Here is a 24,037-nt window from a genome sequence, read left to right on the forward strand (position 1 = left end):
CTAGTTATTAAATATGTAGTATAGGACATCCACTATCTGGCTGTTGTACCTTGTGGGTTCGATGCCTGTACCAGATTTGTGAACAAATCAAAACGTTTAAGAATTAAGGTTTAAACACGTATTAATGCATGAGCCACTCTCTAGATCGAACCATTCATCACCCATCTGTAAAAACGTTAACATTGTTAAATTTAACCAACATACCAAGTAGTCAGCATTAGGTATCTTAACAATATGAAATTAGTTGTACAAAAACTTAATAGTCCAACATTCACAAAGTGAGAAATAATATGAGCATGTATTGACATTTAACAGTCATTCATATTGGCCCCTGGCTTGTTAATAATACCATAGCACATAAACATTATTAGCTTTAGTGAGAAAAAGACCAAAAATTGTATTTTTCTTATTGCATGTATAGTTCAGCTTGCCCCCACAAGCGTAAGGTTATTAAGTTGTAATTGTTTACATCAACTCGAAATATACAGTCTGGATTGTAGTTGTTATCGCTGAAAAACCAGTAAACAAAGAAAGGCAGTCATTAGTTTAAATCCAATCAAGATGTAAATCCCGCAATAGGCACAAAACACAGTATTCGTAATTATTAGTCCCAGTCTCTAAATGGATCCATCATGTAGGCCCGACGACCCTGTTAACTTCGTGTCATCCTAAGATTATAACTGAACCACTTACCTGGCGCTGTGAATCAGTGATGCGTCTTTATACCACGACTGTATTGGAAATAACCCAAGCCCAATGTCCAATGTCCAAACCACTGTAAAAATACCACAACGGAGCAAAGAACCAAGAAGAAGGTGTAATCCTGCTACCAGGCATCCCCAGCGTGAAGACAGCACTACTTAATACCCAAGACACATAAAGACCTAATGAATCCACCAGGTAGACCCATAGTGTCAGGCCGTGGATCTTTGAACCTTTATCTGCTTTTCTGACTGAATATCTAAAACCATTATTGTCAATGGTTAGATCACTTATCCAAGATACAACACAATTTTTGAACATTATTGAAGATTCTCAACTTGATGAGGACTGGTTGTTATGTACATTAGATGTAACATCCTTGTATACAAGTATCCCACATCAAGCTGGCATTTTGGCAGTTACATATTGGTTACAACAATCAAATCTATACTCAACAGGATTTAACAATTTTTTGATCAAGTTAACTGAATTTGTATTGCAGAAAAACATCTTCGATTTTGAAGGAAACCCCCTATTGGCAAATTAAAGGAACAGCTATGGGGGCATCTTTTGCCCCAATTTATGCAGATTTATTTATGGGGTATTATGAACTAACCTTCATATATGATGCTCAGCGAAACATTTATATGGAATACATGGATATATGGAGTAGGTATTTGGATGACTGCTGGTTGGTGTGGCGGGGAAGTAAGGAGGAACTATCCAAATTTGTGGATTATCTCAACAACAATCCATTTGACATACAGTTCACAGTCAATATTGGATATAATGAAATGGTGTTTTTGGATGTGGCTATCAAAAGATTACCAGATCACACACTAGCAACAACAATACATAGAAAATTCCCACAATATAACACCATTCTCCATGCCACCAGCTCTCACCCCCGCCACATTATCAACAACATTCCCAAGTCACAATATCTGCGCTTGAAAAGGATCTGTTCAACGGCAGAAGAATATTCCAGTCAAACACAAGAATTAACAACCAGATTTGTGGATAGAGGATATAATTCCAACCATTTAAACAAGACGGTCAAAGAGTTACAAACCAAGGGCAGATCTGATCTTCTAATATATAACAAATCAAAGGAAGTTACCAAGCAAGGTAGGCAACCTATCAGACTAGTTACCACGTATGGTAACAACACCTCCTGGTTCAGACAAATTGTTAACAAACATTGGGATATATTACAGTCGAATCCATTTCTTAATGACATTCTTCCCGAAACCTGCACCTTTTCTTACCGCAGGGGACGTACCATTCAGTCTCAGCTAACACACTACAAAAGGTTCACACCAGGTACTAAACAACAAACTACACTTTTTGGTGATGCCTTAGTGGGTTGTTATCCCTGTGGACATGTAGTTTATGCCAATACATTTGGAAAACCAAAGAATTTACCAGTAAGAATACACCAAAGGTATTTAACATAAAAACTTTCGGGAATTGCAGTTCGGATTGGGTGATATATTTGGCACAATGCACTTGCCCTGAGTTCTATGTTGGGCAGACTTCTAGGCCCATTAGAATCAGGATTAGCGAACATTTGAGTTCCATCAGAAACAGAAGAATCACCAATGCTTTATATAAACATAGCCAGCAACATACAGGAGCATCATTCAAGTTTACCATAATAGACAAAATCCAACTTCACAGGAATTTTAAGATGGGGTATCACACAAAACTTAATAACATGGAGAACAAGTGGATCACCACCCTTGGGGCTTTTTTTAAGCCAGGACTAAATGAATATCAAGTACATTATGGATAGGCCATTGGTGCCCCCAATGATACAGGTAGTATAGGATCAAACAATGATTATTGGGCAGTCAAATATCTAATCATCCCAATGTCAACATTATAATCCACATACTTCAAATACAACTATGATAACCAAAAATATGCAAATATATATATATATATATATATACATACATATATATATATATATATATATATATATATATATATATATATATGCACATATATATATATATATATATATATATATATATATGCACATATATATATATTTTGTTTTTTGCCTAACAAAATATATAAATATTTAGGGCTACAGTCCATAGCAGCCTCTTTTTTAGCTGATTTTTAAGCTGAATTTATAATTGGTATTATCAGGATGTCAGTAGTATGTGGTTTAAACAATGTATTACAAGTAAAATCATGTTAAACAAATCTTGATGTAAACACTGTATTAGTACCCTGTACATAAATTTTAACAGGTTGATACCACTTTAAGTTTAGGGTATAAATTGAGAACCAGGATGTAACAGGTGCTTTTGCTGACAAATGTATTTGGATTAAGAAGAAGTCACATTGAGAAAGGCTTTAATAGCCGAAACCGGTTTGTGCATATCAAGCAAGGTTGACTTTTGCAACCTCAAAATAAAAATCTTTTATCCTGCTGCTGTCGAGTGCTGGTCCCTTTTCTGTTTTGGTATTCATGGTTTGGACCGTGCACCATTAGTCCTGCGTGCGTGCCTCATTTTCCCTGGATTGTTCAACCACTACCTATTTTTTAATACAAGCCAAAAATACTGCAACTGTTCTATTAATTTACCACTGCCCTGTTTAGCCCTATTAATACTTACTATAGTCTACTAAACTGCTACTGCCCCGTTTTCAGCTCCTGTCAACCCTCTGCATCCTTCTAATTTCACACACACAGTGCCTTATGCCAGTGCCTCCTTACCTCTGAGCTAGTTCTCAATTTCACTGATAACTTTTCACTGGCTTTCTTCCTTCTCCTTGGCTCTACCTACTCCATTCGCCCTACAGCCTCACTCTGCTCCCCTACCCTGCCCCTAGTTCCCACTCCCCACTTCTGCTACTTTTATTTCAACCACTCCCCACCCACTCAAGACAACCATCCAGTCAAAGCCTTCCTCTCTTTACCGCTCCTTTCACCCACAGTCAACCATCCAATCAAAGCCTTTCCCTCTTTACCCCTCCTCCTTTCACCCACAGTAATTAAATACATCACTAATTAAATACATCACTCTTTCACTACCCCGTCTCACCCCACAGCTCTTCTCGCCAACTACAAATTCTCCCATATTAGACTACCATTTTCTAACCATGCTTTCCTTAATGTTCTTAACACTCCGAACCCCCATCTCCCTCCTACTACTCCTAACAACTTTATACCATGCCAGCTCCAATACCTCCAATCAGCTTCCACTCTGCTCCTTACCATACTCCCACACAAAACCATCTCCTCCCTCACACACATAATCATTTCTTTTCCATCTCCTGCTCTCTGTTTCAGCTCAACCCTCTGCACCTTTTTAATCCTAAAATTACTTCCACTACTGCTAAGACTAAATAACTTCCTTCAATAACCTTGTCTTGACTGGAGACATTCACCCCAACCCTGGACCTAACCCACTCACAAATAATTACCCTCCCTCTTCCTGTAACCTTTCATCCCCCTACAATACTCTTAAATTTTTCACACTCAGTGCCCAGAGTCTTAACAAAAAAACACATCAGTTTCAAGTATGGCTAAGTCATAACCAACCTGACATTGTAGCCATCTCTGAAATTTGGCTCAAACCCCACATCTCTGACTCTGAAATCCTACTCTCTGGATTTTACACTTTTAGATGTGATTGCCTGAATAAAAAAGCCAGAGGTGTTGCATTAATCTATTCCAATCTACTTACCTTAATTCCCCTACCAAACCCCATTCCTAAATTCGCCCGTGTAGAACTAACAGTCAGTCTTTTAAAAATGAATAAAATACAAATAAAGTACAGATATGGCCAGCAAATAGATAAAGGCTTCTGCGACACGAAATAAAAAGTACTTGATAAATTCACTCGACCACATGCACAGGAACCAAAACGGCAGCAGCTCAGACAAACAAAAAATGTAATAACTTAATTCGTTACAAAAACGATTACTGAGAACGATTAAAAGCTTTTATTCCATAAAAAAGTAAGCGCTTTCACCCATAGGCTTCTTCTGACTTTAATTCATTCCATAGCGCCATGCCTTTATATAGCACCAATTAACAATTGATAGGTCACTAACACACATACGTCATGAACATTTAAAAAACATTTACAAACTTCTAAACACATGATATAAATAAATAAATAAAATTTTAAATATAACAACTTATTAAATCAAAATAATTCATCAAATATGTGTCAACTTTTAGGTCTTTTTACCTTCCTATTACGCAAAACGGGTTTAAGCTGAATTTTGTCATTTAAGCCAGGGAATTTATCCACTCTAAGGCGTATAATCCATCTTAGTTCACATTCTTGTGTATAGTTATCACAATCTCCTCCTCTCATACTGGGATTAATATTCTGTATTACACAAAACTTAAAAGAGTGTAATATTCCATGAGATTTTTGATGTTTAGCTAGGGCATTGTGATCAGAACCTATACGCATATGGTATACATGTTCCCTAACCCGTTCTCTAAGCTGTTTATTGGTCTTCCCAATATAAAAAGCTGGACATTGTGTACACCTAGCTAAATAAACCAGATTACTGCTAAGGCAATTGGTCATGGTTTTAAATGTATATACATACTTAGTTATAGGGTGTTGAAAATTCATATCCCTATCTATATATTTACACTGATTACAAGCACTGCAAGGTGTAGTATTAACTTCAGCAGACATAGTAATAGAATTATTCAACTTCAATGATGAATGGCATAACAAACGTTTCAAATTGGGTTTATTCTTAAAAATGTATTTAGGTCTTTGTCCAACCAACCCACCAATCTCACTGTCCAGTAGAAGGGTGTCCCAATGTTTCAACACTGAACTAATACATTCCAAATCCTTAGTGTAGAACATGGGTAACCTAACTTGGCACACTCTATTCACTATAACAGAATTGTGAGCATCTAAACTTTCTGAAAAATATGGTCTCGCCCTCGTTTCTCTCAATCCATTAACTTCCAGAGAGACCTGATTAAAAACTTCTTCACTATAACCTCTCTCTGCAAATCTTGTTTTGAGATCTGCTAGTTCTTGTAAATACCCGTCATATGAAGGATTGAGTCTGGACACCCTCATGATTTGTCCCTTCACTACATTATTAAAAACGTGTTTCGGGTGCATACTATGTCGATGTAGGAGGGTATTCCTATGACATACTTTCCTATGAACTGAAGTATTTAACAACCCATTTTCTAACCTATCAATGTTTACATCTAAAAAAGAAATTCTAGACAAAGAAAAACAAAAAGTGAATTTCAAAAAACTAGTAAGGTTATTAACAGTTCCAATAAATTCTAAAAGGCCAACTTCATCACCCCTCCAAATCAGGAAGATGTCGTCCACAAACCTTCTGTAAAAACCCACATTACTTTTAAACACCTCAAGTGGAAATAAAAGCTCCTCCTCCTAATCAGCCATTACTAGGTTGGCGTAGCTATTGGCACAAGCTGTGCCCATAGCTACGCCATCCTTCTGTAAATAAACATTCTCATCAAAAATAAAAATGTTGTTTAACACTGTCTCAAGAAATAGGGCCAGCAAATCCACTTTCTGAGCACTAATATCTGATTTCCTATTTAAATATTGTTGCACTCTATTTACCCCCACATCATTAGGTATCACCGTAAACACGCTGATAACATCCAAAGTCACTAAAAAATAATGTTAATTATCATGAAGTGACCTAGTATAACTATAAAGATCTAACGACAATTGCTTGCTATCTTTTAAAATATGTGCATTAATATTAACCACTGGTCTAAGATGGTATTCTAAAAAAATAGCAAATGGTTCAGTAAACCACCCTTGTCCAGCTACTATCGGTCGCATGGGTGGTTTCACCAAGGATTTATGAACCTTAGGAAGACCTTGTATGACTGGTATGAGCGGATTATATACCTTTAAATATTTGAATAACTCCCATGTAATATCACCACTTTTTAAATAAGTCATCCAACATGTCAAATACCTGAAACACCTTACTAGTGACCTCATTCATATCTACTTTACCATAAAAATTAGTATCATCCAGCACCAATTTCATGCTATCTAAATAATCAATTTGATCCATTAGTACAATAGGTCCTCCCTTGTCTGCTGGTCTAATTACTAATGACTCATCATTTCTTAAATCAAAGAGCGCTCTTCTTTGTGTAAAACGTAGGTTATCCTTGTGACCCTTAACCTTTCGAGTAAATTTCTCTTTATTATAATATTTATATATATCGTTCTCAACTAACTTGGAAAACTTATCTAGTAAAGGATGTAACACTGGAATATACATGCTAGTGGGACGAAACATAGTCACTGAATCACTGTTATGCTCATGTTCTTTAAATTCTAATTTTAACTGAATATTTCGTACAAACATTTAATGTCTATTATCGATTCAGTAACATCACCACTACTAGTGGGAATAAAATTCAAACCTTTATTTAATAGTTGTTCTTCATGTATATTTAAACTTCTCTGAGATACATTCACAACTAACGATTTATTGTTTGTGTTTTCTCCCACATTTTCTTGAGGGTTGGTCCTGAGTGGTCTCCCCCTGAAACCTTCCTTTCATCATGAGGGTGTCCAGACTCAATCCTTCATATGACGGGTATTTACAAGAACTAGCAGATCTCAAAACAAGATTTGCAGAGAGAGGTTATAGTGAAGAAGTTTTTAATCAGGTCTGTCTGGAAGTTAATGGATTGAGAGAAACGAGGGCGAGACCATATTTTTCAGAAAGTTTAGATGCTCACAATTCTGTTATAGTGAATAGAGTGTGCCAAGTTAGGTTACCCATGTTCTACACTAAGGATTTGGAATTTATTAGAAGTTCAGTGGAGAAACATTGGGACACCCTTCTACTGGACAGTGAGATTGGTGGGTTGGTTGGACAGAGACCTAAATACATTTTTAAGAATAAACCCAATTTGCAACGTTTGTTATGCCATTCATCATTGAAGTTGAATAATTCTATTACTATGTCTGCTGAAGTTAATACTACACCTTGCAGTGCTTGTAATCAGTGTAAATGTATAGTTAGGGATATGAATTTTCAACACCCTATAACTAAGTATGTATATACATTTAAAACCATGACCAATTGCCTTAGCAGTAATCTGGTTTATTTAGCTAGGTGTACACAATGTCCAGCTTTTTATATTGGGAAGACCAATAGACAGCTTAGAGAATGGGTTAGGGAACATGTATATCATATGCGTATAGGTTCTGATCACAATGCCCTAGCTAAACATCAAAAATCTCATGGAATATTACACTCTTTTAAGTTTTGTGTAATACAGAATATTAATCCCAGTATGAGAGGAGGAGAGATTGTGATAACTATACACAAGAATGTGAACTAAGATGGATTATACGCCTTAGAGCGGATAAATTCTGTGGCTTAAATGACAAAATTCAGCTTAAACCCGTTTTGCGTAATAGGAGGGTAAAAAGACCTAAAAGCTGGCACATATTTGATGAATTATTTTGATTTAATAAGTTGTTATATTTAAAATTTTATTTATTTATTTATATCATGTTTTTAGAAGTTTGTAAATGTTTTTTAAATGTTCATGACATATGTGTGTTAGTGACCTATCAATTGTTAATTGGTGCTATATAAAGGCATTGCGCTATGGAATGAATTAAAGTCTGAAGAAGCCTACGGGTGAAAGCGCTTACTTTTTTATGGAATAAAAGCTTTTAATCGTTCTCAGTAATCGTTTCTGTAACGAATTAAGTTATTACGTTTTTTTGTTTGAGCTGCTGCCGTTTTGGTTCCTGTGCATGTGGTAGAGTGAATTTTTAAAAATGACTAATCGCAAAAGCCTCTGTGTCATTGCCATTTATATCCCACCAGGAAATAACGTCTCAACCCTTGAAGACATACTCTAATGGGCCTCAGCTGAAATTAACCTTGAAACTTACATACTAATGTAAACATTGACTGGAGTAAAATCAATAATCCCATACCTCCCTGTCCATTAACCTCTTAAACTTTACTCAAGTAACCCACTCCATCACAAGACCCAATAAAACAAATCCCCCAGGATTCACTATTGATGGATCTTAGTCACCCATCCAAATAAAATTACCAACTCTGGCACCTTCCCTGACTCTGTTAGTGACCACCTCCCAGCTTTCATTTTCTGTGTAACAACCTCCCATCCACACCAACATCAATATATTCAGATCTACAACTTTAGTAAATTTGACCCCAAAACCTTCTCTAACTATCTCAAACAAATGAAATGGAACATTCTAAAAACTCTTCCACTTGATAAAGCCATAGCCCACTTTAATTCTACTTTCCTAGACGCTCTAAATTCCCCAGCTCCACCAAGGAAAAAAAGAATAAAAACTATAACTGCCCCTTGGCTAACCAAAGAAACAAAGCAAATTATACATCAAAGAGACAAATTCTGGAAGCTTTACCAAAAGAATAAACTTCCCATAACCCTTCTCCAATATACACAGCTCCGTAGCTTTGCAAAAAAACAAATCTTCAAAGAAAATAATCGTACTACACTAAGCTCCAGTCCAACCAACCCAAAACCCTAGGCTTTTTTGGAACTCCATAAACTCACTCCTCAACCCAGGCTCCAGAAATAACCCCTGTCCAGACCCAAGTAAATCTGACCTCGAATTAGCCTCACTGTTCAACTCTTTCTTTATAGAGTCAATATCCGACCTAATGAAAACTTTTCTCAGCAATAACCCATCTCTCCTACATTCCACCTCATCTAAGTCCCCAAATAATTTCCCCCCTATGTTTGAGCTTAAACCTGTCTCCACTAACTACATAAAAAGACTTCTATCCAAACTTAAACCGTGCTCCAATGCACCTGACAATATCCCCTCTTCCTTTCTCAAGTCTGCTCCAGTGGTATAGCTCTCCCAATTAATAGATCCATAAAGGAATCCTGTGTTCCTAAACTGTGGTGTTCCGTCTTTATTCTTCTTTTCCACAAGGGAGGCAAAAAGACTAACATTTCAAACTTCCTCCCTATAGCTCTTTTCTCTCCAATCTCCAAAATCCTTGAAAAATGCATCCACCTCCAACTTGTGCCTTTTCTGACTAAAAAACAACTTCTTACCCCTACCCAACATGGCTTCCAACCAGGACCTAGCACCATAACAGCTCTACTCTCATTCCTAGAGACTTGTCAATCAAGCCCTAGATTCTGGGAACTTAGTATCCACAGTGCTCCCTGATCTCTCTAAAGCATTTGATACCATTTCCCATAAGCACCTTCTAAGTCACCTCTCAAACCTAAATCTCTCCCAAAACACACGTTCCTGGTTCTCAAGCTATCTGTCAGATAGATCTCAGGCTGTGAAATGGAAATAAGGCACCTCACCTTTCTTACCCACACCTATCTCAGTGCTGCTTAATATCTTTATCAATGACTTTTACTTTGCTATTCCTAATGCCAACGTCATCCAATATGCAGATGACTCTACACTTGTCTGCTCTGCCTCTAACCTTCCTGAACTCCTATCTAAAACTCAGACTGCCTTCTCAACTACTGAGATCTGGATGCACCAAAATCACATTCTCTCAATGCTAACAAATCTAAAATACTACTATTCACACCCTCAAAATGATAAAAATTCCTTCCAAGTCCTTGGCTAAAGCACCTCTCCGATCGAAGTTGTTCCCTTTGCCAAATTACTCTGTGTAACTATAGATGAACTCCTCAAGATTGGCACCCATATTCAGCAAAATATAAAGAAAACTCACCAAAAACTAAGTATGCTATACAGGAACAACCACATGTTCTTCATCTCACATTGCTGCAGTCCTTACATATGGGTAGTCCGCTGTCCTCGGTCGGCCCGAATACCAAAGTATTAGGCTGACGTCAGTCATGGGCGCTCAGATCTGACATCAGAGCGTCAGGGTATAAAAGCGCATGACCGACGTCATATCCTCAGTCTTTTTTGCCGCATGGTCCGATGCAGAAGCAGCGTTGCAAGTGCCGTTCGGCGTTCTGAAATTTTCGTATTCTGAGTTTCAGACCGAAACCAAGTTGGGCTAAGTACCCCGTTGGGGAATATTTTTGTTTTTTCTTGCCTCAGTTAATTGTCAGAAAAAGTGAATAATTGTATTTCTTGTGGGAAACAGATACCGCATAGGGATTATCACTCTCTTTGCATTCCTTGTTTGGGACCGGACCACGACGTAGTCGGGTGTCGGTTTTGTGCTAGGTTTAATAAGCGCACTATAAAGAAGGTTAGATTGTGCTAGGTTAGTCTTTGGTAAGCGGTGTAATTATAATATGCCGTCGGATCCTCCGACGCCCGCTTCCACGAAGAAGCGCAAAGACAAATCCTTGAAACCTAGACAGGTTGATTCGTCCGTTTCGGACGCCGGTCCTGCAGAAACTACAGTGGAGCAGGTGGATCCGGCTGAAGTTTCTGTTGAGTCTCAGGGGGAAACTTTGATTTTGCAGGATGTGGCCTCACAGGAGTCAGGTCAAGCTGAAGGGGCCTCTCAGGTTACTGTTCTCCCTTCTATGCCTAAGGTGGTTAGGCCTTCTGCTACTATTTCTAAGGCTTCCTTTAAGGGCAGGTCTGTTTTGCCTTCCTCTGGTGTCCCTCCAGGTACTTCAGGGTCTGTGCCTAAAAAGCACATGCTTAAAATGGCAGAAGATTTGATTACTTTAATTAGAGGTTCTATGCCCTCTCCTGATAAGAGGCCCAGGGTGGAGCCAGAGTTGGAAAGTTTGGATCAGGCCTCAGATGACTCAGACTCTTCTGCTGAAGATATTCAAGATTTTCCCCTTATTCGATTCTGATGCAGAGGATTCCACTCCTTCTGCTTCTCCTCCAGAGGATTTTTCATTTTCAGAAACTCTGCATTCCATGAGGGAGCATTTTAAGTGGGAAGGACAGGATTTCTCTGATTCACGGAAGAGGCTTAGGGAATTCTTGTTTTTACCACTTCATAGACCCTTGGCTATACCTCCTGTTTTGGATGTTGTTCAAGATGTTTTCTCGGAGGCTTCCCTTAATCCAGATTCTTTGCCTCCTGCGCCAGTTAAACCGGACAGGTATTACAGGGTGCCTGAGGCTCATAAATATCTGTATAAGAGTCCTAGGGCGGACCCAGAAACTATTAGTCAGGGGCTTAAGGGTGTCAGAGCTTCTGTTGTAAAGAATCCGGTTCCTCTAGATAAGGAAGCTAGAGCTTTGGATAGATGGGGTAAGAAGGTGTATACCTCTTCTACTTTAGCAATGAGGGCTTTAAATTGCCAGTTTCATATGTTGAAATATCAGAATTTCCTCCTTTCTCAGCTAAAATCTAAAGTGGATGCTTTGGCAGAGGGCATAGAGTGTAAAGAATTGCAGGATTTAGTACATGTCTCTGAACAGGTGGGTAAGCATTCTTTGCAGTGTGGTTTTGATGCTGTACAGGCCTCTTCTAGGGTGGCTGCCACTGGTTCAGTTCTTCGAGGCACGCCTGGCTTAAGGAGCAGAGATTGTCCGACCATGTTAAAAATAGAATTCTGGATGCCACCTTACAGCCTGAAGTTGTGTTTGGTCCCCTGTGGAGTCGGTTTTGAAGAAAATGGAAGACAAGGCTAAGTCCATGCAGACTGTTAAAGATTTTTGCAGGTGCAACCTCCAAAGTTTAGTAGAAATTGGCCTACTAAGGGGTGGACCTACCCTTCTTCTGATTCTCAGTCTAGGGGTAGATCTAGACGTGGCAGGGGCAGAGCTCACAGTACATTCAGGCCTAGAACTTGGAGTTCACCTGCACAATCTGCAGGTGAGGGCAGGGGCCAGTCCTTTTGTAAACAGGCCCAATGACCTGCATTTTCAGCTGCCAGATTCTTCTTCCCTGGCAGCTCCTTTGGGAGGAAAGTTAGCAATCTTCAAGCAAAACTGGCTTTTAGTCACCCAGGACAAATGGGTATTGGACATTATAAACCGAGGCTACAAGTTCTATTTCCATACATTGCCTCCTTTCAAAGGCATGCCAGACGTTCCTCCTCGGCAAAGGATAGAGGCTCACAAGCAGATTTCTTTACTTCTTCAAATGGGAGCTATACAGCCAGTTCCTCTGTCAGAAGTGGGACTAGGATTTTATTCTCGCCTGTTTCTAGTACCAAAGAAAGGGAACACGTGGAGACCAATTTTGGATTTATCTATCCTCAACACTTATCTGGACATTCCAAAGTTCAAAATGCTGACGTTACAACAGCTTTTACCTCTGTTGGGGAAAGATCACTGGATGGTAACTCTGGATCTCAAAGAGGCTTATCTTCATGTTCCTATCAGGCCCAGTTGCAGGAGGTACCTGCGTTTTCGGGCTGGAAATTTACATTATCAGTTCTCTGCATTGCCCTTTGGCTTATCTACTGCCCAGAGTGTTCACAAAGGTTCTGGCTCCAGTGATAGCCTTTTTCAGGTTAAGAGGAATACAGATTTATCCTTATTTGGACGATTGCCTGATTATCGCACAACACAAAGACGAACTTCTGCATCATCTACAGTATGTGATGGTAGTGTTAAGATGCCTAGGGTATTCTGTGAACGAAACAAAGTCCAGTCTAGTACCCTCTCAGGACATGTGCTTTCTGGGTGTGAGACTGAATACAGCTTCCCAGATGGCCTTTTTGACCCCGGACAAACAAAGAAGCCTTTCTCTTTATTTCCATCAAATGTCTCTACAGTCCAGGCTGACTGCAAGGACAGTCCTTCAAGCCTTGGGGTTCATGGCATCTTGTATTCTGGTGCTTCCCAATGCCAAACTGCATATGAGGAAGCTTCAGTGGTATCTCAAAATGTATGGACACAACACTGCCAAGATCTAGACACTGTCATTCAGATAATACCTTGCATTCAGAAAGAATTTTTGTGGTGGGCTCAGGAATGTCACCTAAACAAGGGACTCTCTGTGACCCGACCAGAGGCGAGTCAGATTCTAACGACAGATGCCTCGGACAAGGCTTGGGGAGCACACCTCAATGGAAAATGGGTGCAAGACACGTGGCCTGTCAGACTTCAACATTTGCATATCAACTTGAAGGAGATGTTAGCAGTCCAATTTGCATTGATGGCTTTCAAGGATTTACTTCACCCAGGACAGGTGTTGATTCAAACAGACAACACTACTGTCATGTGGTACATCAACAAGCAAGGGGGAACCCATTCGTACCCTCTTTGCAGGCAAGTGATGATTTTGTGGGAGACTGCTCTCAGTTTACACCTCAATCTTCAGGCAAGGTTTCTACCAGGAGCACAGAACTCCTTAGCGGATGTGTTGAGCAGACAAATTGTGGATCCTCACGAGTGGAAACTGGATCCTCATGTGTTTCAAAAGTTGACAGTGTTATGGGGGACTCCAGACATAGATCTGTTCGCTTCTCCACTAAATTACCAGTTGCCAAAGTTTTGCACAAAAATGTTTCATCACACAGCTTGGAAGGTGGATGCTCTATCATTCAGTTGGAGCAATCTTCATGTCTATGCCTTTCCACCTCTGCCTCTCATTCCCAAGGTACTCCTGAAGGCCAGAATAGACAAGCCATCCATGTTTCTGATAGCGCCGGATTGGCCTCGACAGCACTGGTACCCACTACTGAGGAGTTTGGTACGGCAGCCTCCATGGCCTCTGCCTTTGATTCCGCATCTTTTGTCTCAGGAGGGCGATCACATCCTCAATGTCAAGATTCAGTCTCTGCATCTCACAGCCTGGCGTATTCTGCTTTAGACCCTGGAGGGTCTCAGCTTCCACAACAAGTTTTGAATGTTATTTTGGAGGCCAGAAGGCCTAGTACAAGGAAAGTTTACGCTGATAAATGGAGGAGATTTTTTCTTTGGAGCAAAGCGAAGGACTTTGATGTTTCCAAGCCTGATTTAAGTGTTTCTCTTCAATATCTTACTGAGTTATTGGACAAGGGTTTGTCTTTCTCCTCGATAAAGGTTCATGCTGCAGCCATTTCTGCTCACTATGACTGTGACCCTCCTTTATTTTCCCATCCTTTGTTTAAGCAATTTCTTAGAGGGGCAAAGAACATAAGACCCCCACGTAGAGCTCCTACTCCTGCTTGGGATCTCAATTTTGTGTTGGAAAAGCTTACTCTACAACCTTTTGAGCCTGCAGCTACTGCCGAGTTAAAGTATTTATCATGGAAGACTGCTTTTTTGTTGGCCATTACCTCTGCAAGAAGGGTTTCTGAATTACAGGCCCTTATGGCAGTGGAACCTTTCCTGATTTTTCATAAGGATAGGGTATCTTTGCGTACTAATCCTTCCTTTATGCCTAAAGTGGTTTCTAGTGTGGCCTTGAACCAAACTATTCATTTGCCTACTTTTTATGCAAACCCCCAAAATAAAGGGGAGAAGATTTTGCATACTTTGGATATTCACAGGCAGTTACGTTATTATTTGAGCAGAACCAAGGGGTTCAGGCAGTCTCAGCAGTTGTTTGTTTCTTTTGCTTTGGGTTCTCAGGGAACACCTGTTTCAAAACAAACTATTTCTAAATGGATTGGATTTTGTATTTCTTTCTGTTATTCCCATCATGGTAAGGAGATTCCGGCTGGAATCAAACCTCATTCCACTAGAGCTACTGCCACTTCTACTGCCTTTCTAAGGGGGGTAGCTACAAAAGATATTTTGGAAGCAGCCACTTGGAGTTCAGTACATACTTTTTCCAAGCATTACCACCTTCCTCTTTATTCTAAGTCTAGGGCTGGATTTGCCACTGCAATATTACAGGGCATTTTAGCAGCCCCTAATGCTTTATGATTTTGCCATCCTCCCTTTACCTCTGCTTTGGGATTCTACCCATATGTAAGGACTGCAGCAATGTGAGATGAAGAACATAGTACAGTTTTGTACCTACCATAAATGTAGATGTTCGAAGATCCACATTGCTGCAGTCCAATTTTCCCTCCCTCCTTCCCCTCTGTAGTTTGGCATGGTTTTATGGTTTGGGTGATGGTTGTTGTTGGGCATGTTTTTGGGAGGTATCCTGTTTTTGGGCTGTGGCCTTTCTTTTTAGGGCCTTCTGACATCTGGGGCAAGAAAAGACTGAGGATATGACGTCGGTCATGCGCTTTTATACCCTGATGCTCTGATGTCAGATCTGAGCGCCCATGACCGACGTCAGCCTAATACTTTGGTATTCGGGCCGACCGAGGACAGCGGACTACCCATATGTAAGGACTGCAGCAATGTGGATCTTCGAACATCTACATTTATGGTAGGTACAAAACTGTACTTTTCTACTTCTACCAGGCATACTCTGGCCTCATCTTACCTCCTTCCCCTCCCTTCTGTATGGCACTCCACTGCTAACTAACTAACCTATCTTCTTCCATCACTTCCAAACTTGAAAGCTCTTGTAACAAAATTTGTAAATTTGTCGCCAAAGTCAAACATTCCACTCATCACTCTCTTACCCTCCAGTCCATCAAATGGTTAGAATTCACAAATTACTTGGGCTTCCTCCAGCTCACTATAGCACATAGACTAATATTTAATCAACCAAATGCCCTGCTCTAACTAACCTCCTTCCCCCATTCACTCCAAATAGAACTGTCAGATCTGAACACCAAAACATAATTACTGTCCACAAACCTAAACATCCTGCTGGACGACAACTCCCCTCCTTCTCCTTAGGTAAGAAATGGAACTCTCTCCCTTTTGCACTAAGGACAATGTCAAACGCAAACAACTTCAAAACTCAGCTTTACACCTACCTCTCCTCCAAATGGAAATGTAACTGCAATCTCCCTACCTAGAACTCTTTAACAAAACCCCCTGGGAGAGGGTATCCTCCTGAGTTCCTAATTTCCATACTATCTCTCACACTCTGTAAATATTGTAAATAGCTTTTGACTTAACTGTGTGAATTTCTTAAAATGTATCTGCATGATATTTTTCCACTATGGGCAGTATTGCTCACGCTTTGTATTATTTGATATGTATTTGTAGTTGTACTTTTACTTTTATTTTTATTGGACTGCTATCTTTACTGTAATCTGTTTCATGGAGCTTTTCTCCCCAGCCTCCACTAAAAACAGGCTTTCTGGGCCCAGTGGAGTTCCCCGGTAATTAAAACAGGCTTTCTGGGCCCAGTGGAGTTCCCCGGTAATTAAACTGGAAATAATAAATAAATAAATAAAACTTTGATGAAATAATATAGAGCCGTTCTCCACTGCCTGTTTAATGTATTCACTTTTTCTTAATTTCCTCAAATGTACAGCTGTTCATGTTTCTCAAGTCTCCAACATTTAAATGGTAAGGGATTTTTGATTTCAAAATATAAACATTTGCTGACATAACTTCCTCCAGGAAGGTTAAGTAGGCATGATGACAAACAATACTGTAACTCTGGATCCTTTAGAACATCTCACGGTAGAGTAAACAGGGGCATTGATTTTCATTGTAGTATGGCTCCCCTGCAGTCTTTCTTCATCAACACAATGGATCTATGGAAGGAAACAGTTGAACAGTAGGAGGATTTATCTGCCATTGTGGGTATTTCACGGTTGATGTCAACATGAAATAACCCCACTGGTGGAAATGTAACCCCCCCCCCTCAAAAAAATAGAAATTGCTTCAAGACATTCCTAAAGCATGTACATCTGTTGGTAGCTTTTTGAGGAAGTAAGGATGTGCTGATTGAGGTGCTGTTAACATAACAGGTGGTGGGACTACTTATAAATTTCGAAGTTTCAAAACTTTGAACAACTTATGGTCGAGACTGTGAGATTGAAGTTCAGAAACTTTGAAATGTAAATAAAAAAAATAAATTAAAACAAAAAAATATTTTTACGTTTTTTGCAGGGGGGCAAGCCCCCCTGCACCCCTCCACACCCCCTGCTAATTAAATATACCAACTAAGAGATCGCACTACAGCGAAGAAAACGATAACTACAGCATTCTGTACTGTATCACGATCTCTGTTTAAATGGTTTGAAGTTTCAAAACTTCGATCTTATGGTCTTGACCATAAGAAATTCGAAGTTTTGAAACTTTGAAGTTTAGAAATAGTCCCCGGGTGGTTGAAGGCTGGCGGATGTATATGTATTTGTGTGCATACATCTTTGCATTTTTTATATACACACGCACACATTCATGTATATAGAGATATAATATACTTATTGCTAGACACTGATTTCTAGGCAATGTGGGGAAAAATCTCTTAGTTGCTGTCACACTGGTGTCTACAACTAACCCATCATTTGACATATATCAAGTCATTAAAAGTAATGCCATGATTCTCTTTTGTGCAATGTGAAAGAGCTGGTGGGTATGGAAATATTAACAAAAATGATTTATGGAAAACCCACATGAAAGTTGCATGGTTTATACTGTCTAGATTCTGTAACCCTTTTCCCATTCTTTGCATATGTGTGTATGTGTAGTTGTGTGCAAATGAATATAGATCAGTTATCAACCATAATGGTGCAGAGTTTATGAAAATGTGTGTTACTTTGATTTTCTCCCTAGTCTGATTTGAATGCCAGTGTTATGTAATGCTTTGTTGGTCTCCTTTTCATACATGCACTTTTAACAACTATGTCTGTCATTTGTCTTAGGTCCTTCCATTAATACCAAAGAATGATGAAGACTTTGATAACTATCGAGTCTCAGCACAGGTGGTGGAGAATGTAAGCTTTTTTAGCATGTTATAATTCTGTAGTTAAACCTTTGAGTTTTGCAGTGAAAACTGTTTATAGAGTAAATATTTTTAGTCCACCTTTCAAACAAGCTTCATCAGAAAGGTATCTTAAGTAAAGAGGTCAGTGAAATATTTTAACAGCTTGGAATTCAGAATGAGAAATACATTCATGCTACTAATGGCAGTTTGGAAAATTTTGCTTATATGATGTTACAAAACGGACCCAAGAGTGTATCCTTGAAAGTAGCTTTGGATCCTGTTCATTGGTTAGCAGCAAATGTGCAGCAGTCTTTAAATATAGTAAATGTCTGTCTTGCTTGATAAATCTTTTAATTAAGCAAGTATGCCCAGTTCAAAGCATAAAAGTACAAAATTGCTAGAAAACATCTCATGAAAACGAAAATACTAATAAAGCCCCTCATTAAGTAAATGTATGTTTCTTCTACAGCTGTGTTTTTATCCATAAGGTAAGGGTATTAGAAGCTTCTTGTAGCTTAGAAATACTAGGAAGTGACAATTACTTTCATGGAGTTTTAGCGGTTTTCTTGTACCAGAACCACTGAAGTTAAGAATGCATGAAACTGCATTAAAAAAAAAAAAACTCTCTACTTTTTGATATAATACTTTTTTACCAGTTCGATTATATCACCAGCCAGCATGTAAATTTTGAGTTTAAAAGGTGCTTTCATCTTAAATGAGAATTTTGTGCAGATTTGTCATCGTCGTAACTCAGGGGTTGTTCTGCTTGTTGCATTTTTATTTGTCACATCAAAGCATTCCTCATGTCTTTCGTTGTGCATCTGTGGCATAACTTTAAAGAATGCCTTTTTCATCTGACTTAAATGGATTTGTTAGTATGTGGAGGGCTGTTTTTCCTGTCTTTTAAACATGTACTGGTCATGTTATGTAAAATGCAGTGAAAACCTTAGTCTCTGTTTTATTTCCGTCACATTTTTAATGTAAAAGACATAGGGTACACTTGTTAATGCTAATGGTGCAGTAGTTTACTAAGATGGTGGAGCTTTTATGATGAGTATTCTTGTCACCATGACAAAACCGTCTTGAGTCCAACATTTACTGCTTCTGTACTGGATTGTCCAAAGTAATTTAACAAGTCTGTTTTCTTCCTTTCAGTGTTCTGCCAAGTAATTTTCTAGGTGTTTTTTTTAGTGAGTCGTCTGGGGGGGGAATTTATTTGCTCATAGACAGACATCTGTGCTCCTAGAACAGTAAACTCCATTTATATAAACTCTAGTTCTAAGGGCATTCTTTTTATAATTCTGGTAAAAAGAAATAATATAAAAAATATAATACGATGTGTCTTATTTTGAGACATCTGGAATTTAATTCATTGTGCATGGTAAGCAAGTGAGAGGCGCTTCTGTTCTCATGGCAGTGAGTTTGAATGTGAAGAAACAGTGGTAGCAGCCTATCTGCTAGGTTACAGTTGTAGGAGCTGACCTTGTAAAAAAAAAAAAAAAAAAAAAATGTCAGGGGTTCCTGCTTTCTAGATTTTCTCAGTAAATGCACTGTGCTTTCTTGAGCTCCTTCTTTGGTTGTCAGCACTTCTGCAAACTCGGAGAATGTTGCTTCCCTTAATTGTTTACAGTGTGTTATTTATCGGAGCATCACTGCGTTGGAGATGGTATCATCTGACAGATGATTCAGCAGCAACAATTACTGAATAAACTGCCCATTGCTCAGTATTTGCTGGACACTTGTTAGTGGTAGCACATAGGCTTCATTTTACTTCTCTCTTCTTTTCCACTGCCTGATTGTACCAGTAATTTTTTAAGAAGAGTTTCATAATCTATGAAATCTTTGCTCAGAATATCTGATTTTTATTTACTTTTTTCAGTTTTTGCTTTGTTGTTTTTCTTTGCTTTTTTGTTATTTCATTTCTTCTTCAGTAATTATTTAATGAACAGTGACTGCATATTTGCTGTTTGGCCTGACTGACATCTGCAGAGTGTTGTTAGTGTGAATGTTTTCGATTGAGCCATCATATGCAGTATTTTTGTTTGTTTTGGGAATTTACAGGGTTTTTTTTAGTGCATCTAGGATTCTATGAAGAACAAAATTTCTAGTACCAGTGGCATTGTACGTGATTGTGTGACTCTTCAAAAATAACTTGCCCAGATCCTTCAAAAGAAGGAAGGTAGAAACAGTTTTTGCCATTAAATGTGAAAGTGCATTTTCTTGCATAGCTCTGAAAGTCAAAGTTTGGGAGATCTTGGCAACAACTTACGCAGTGTCTTCACAAGATATTTCAGATTGGTAGTTAGGTCATCAGTCTGCTTAATTTATGTGGGATTGCTGGCCATCCATTTAACACCTTCTCATGCGACTACTGTGGGACTAGCCTAGTACTGAATTTAGAAGCATCTTTTGATACTTGAGTCAAGTTCAGGGACATAACTGGATCATGAGAAGTATCCTGGTTAGGAAGGATTGAGCATGCAACAAGAGCTTTATTCTTCAAGGCTGTCTTCTTACACCAAGAATCAAATTTAATATGCCCAACCTCTTCCTTGTCCAAGTTGAAGACAAACTCGATACACTTGAATCAGAATGCAGGTACTTTTCGGCTTCCAGTTGCAAAAGGCTGCAGTAGGAAAACCATTCACTACACTGTTGAAATGCTTGCTTTTGTGTAACCCTGTTTCAGGTGAGCTGTTTTGAGTGACGCTACAGTAAGCAAAGGGAGATCTGTGGAAAACCAGTGGAAGGGCATGGCAAAGAAAAAAGAAAAAATTGTTGCAAAAAGTGTTCAAAGTAAAAAAAAACATGCAGACTGCATTTATTATCTGACTTTACTAAGTTTTTGTGTGTGTGACTTGTTTGGCATTGACCTTAATGTACCATTTTTGTAACTACTACTTAGAATGCACTGCAGCCATCTATCGTCATTTCCAAATATTCATGTGGTTCTGCTTCATTTAGCTAACTGTTAATTATTTAATACCGTGTGATTACAATCTCAAAGATGACCAGTTTTTATTTATTTATTTATTTATTTTCGAAAAGAACAACATTAAGAATAGAAAATTAAACTGTGCAGGCTGCTGCAACAGCCTTTACAAATCTCCTAGTTGTGCATGCATGACAAGCTTAAGGTGGATTAACTAACTGTGGTTCCTTTTCTTCCACTTCACGTAGAATGTGGTCTAGTCTGACTTCATTTCTGGAAGTTTCTGGTCCGTAGTTGACCACACCTGAAGAAATATCAGTTTGAGTATTAAATCACTGTGCAGCTGCAGCAGTATTAGGGCAGTTTACTTTTGGGCAGAAGGAGTTATTTTACTGTGAAGTAAAAATCCAGCACTGCCCCCCAGACAACTAAAGGCTGAAGATCAAGGTTCCCTTTTTCTACAGTGTGTGTGAATTTGGTTATGCCCAGATTTTTTTTTTTACATGCTCTTCAGTTTGGGCGACTGCATAAATAGGTCTTTCAACCCTAATATACATCTTGGCATACCTGAAGAATTATTGATTCATGAAATTTTGAATTAAACCCTCATATTTCTGCAGATGTAAGCATTTAGTATGACTGATCAGATTTTATGTTGGTGAGTTTCGACAAAAAAAATCCTCTACAGTTCATTCTTTTGAAGTTTGCGATTTCTTTTGTTCCTCTTCTGAGTGTGTTTTTGTGTAGCCAGAGTTTTCTTTCACATCAGTGTGACTACTTCACCTAGGAAAAATGGGTCCTTTGTGCTGCAAAGGTTGTGTCTTCACTCCTAGCTTGATCAATGCCTGACCTGAGAATTGTTATTTAGTTGTGAATTGAATTGACAACAGGCAGTGCATACTTTTTGTTCAGATGTATATGTTACCGTATTCTTTTTCCCCTGCAACAATTATACCAGTAAAGGCTTTTGTGCAATTTAATGGTGAAGCAAGTTACAGCAACCAAGGTCAGGTATTTCTGACATAGCTGCTTCAGTTCATTTTGCATCATATTTTATGGTACCCAGGAAGAAGACAATGACAATAACAATTTAAGTATTTTATTAAAACAAATGAAATGATACATCAGTCTGGTGGCAGCAGCACTGGCCATTGTAGGCAAAAGATGAAACCCCACTTCTGTACTCAGGAGAGCCCTAAAAAGCTGACTAAGACTTCTGGAAAGTATCCCCACCAACCTACCAGTCACCATCTTGACTCTCCAAAGTTGTGCATGTCCACATGGAGGTGAGAAGTTCTCCGTGTTTCTCCTGGCTTGGAGTGCCATCATGGAAGATCTGTGAGTTCTTGACAAGTTCTCAGATGGTCCTGTCTTAAATTTTTATATTCTTCCCCAGAAGGACATTCACTTAAACCTAAAACCATCTCAACAGTGCTTTTGAAACAGACAAACTAATACTAAGTATTGTATGATTAATTTACAGTCCTGAAAAGGTGCAGTTCCTTACTAGAAATAAAAAAAAAAAAAAAGATCATAATGTTTGATCTTGAACTGTTCAGAAAGGCTTAATGAACTGTCATTGTGTCCCCTTCCACTAAGGGGTGACTTCTGCTTATTCTCTACGGCAACATATAATCCAATTATATTTGAAAGCTCTGGGTGGATCACATTGCTGAGGAATTTTAACACCATATTGAGGAATCTAATGCCAAAAATGAATAATAAAGAGAGAGAGAGACATTACACAACCCCTTTAAAGGTTATGAATTAAGCTTCTCCTTACTATTGGGCGAAGTTAGTAGTTGGTCCTGGGTGTAGTGAGGTCCACACTCCTGATTTGTACAGCCACACTCCTGATGTCACTACCTCAAGGAAAATGACAAAACTCCAATGAGGGTAAAATATTGCATCTAATGTCAATTTTCATTAATTCCTCAATAATTATGGGTTTGGATCCGATCCTTAGATCTGACGTGGCCTCTGTTTCACAACTCATGGGGTTGGGAGGGTGGCCTAATGGTTAAGGTGTTTGCCTTACAAACACAAGTTGCAGGGTTTGAGTCTCACAAGGGATAATTGGCTAGGCTTAAAGTGGCTCACAAGGGCAGTTAGCTTAGTACTAATCTTTAAATCTATGAACCTATGGATACTACAAGCTCTCAGTCTCCTCCCTTACCCCCAGTGTCGTAGTCTCCCTCATTCTCCAGATATCATTTGCCTCTATTGTGTACAGATATGGTCACTGCAGCTCTCAGATATTAGTTTGAGAAGATAAGTTATTTTTGCTTGTATATCTTCTTCCTGTTTGCAAAAGTTTCTTTTTTATCCTCCCTTTACCAGTTAGCAGTAATATTGTCTTTTTCTTGTTATCACTGGTAGCTTTTCATTACCATTGTTAGTAATCTTTCTCTTACTGCTTGTCAGTAATTTCTGTAGTACCATTGCTGATACTCCCTTTCTCCTCTTTCCTGTGAAAATATATATATAAAAAAAAACAGTAGTTCATTTCTATATGTCTATATTTCAACCATTCTGGTTTAACTTCTGTTTTGATATTTGCTTTTAAATGTGTGATTGTTTCCACAATTTTTTTGCGGTAAAATAGCAAATAAACCATCAGGGTTTAAAAAAGGTAGCACATGCGGGCATAAAATTCCTTTATCAGATACTCATGATCTCTGCGTTTATTGTTCTATCTGTAAGGCCTTTAACCCTAGAGCTTTAATAGACTGGAAAAATAAGTTAATTCTCAAGGACCTTCTTCTTTCGGCCTTT

The 24,037-nt window shown here is 38.7% G+C and overlaps 1 protein-coding gene across 1 annotated transcript in view; it reads left to right on the forward strand.

Annotated features, from left to right (window-relative positions):
• Positions 1 to 24,037, forward strand: part of SNX13 (sorting nexin 13) — a 1,298,295-nt gene that overhangs the window by 860,704 nt on the left and 413,554 nt on the right. The window contains 1 exon segment of the mRNA XM_044065560.1: positions 18,269 to 18,340. Coding sequence (XP_043921495.1) covers positions 18,269 to 18,340 — 72 coding nt within the window.

The sequence above is a fragment of the Protopterus annectens genome, chromosome 3.part0 (assembly GCF_019279795.1).
Source record: "Protopterus annectens isolate FY-2018-M chromosome 3.part0, PAN1.0, whole genome shotgun sequence".
In the NCBI taxonomy this organism is placed as follows: domain Eukaryota; kingdom Metazoa; phylum Chordata; order Ceratodontiformes; family Protopteridae; genus Protopterus; species Protopterus annectens.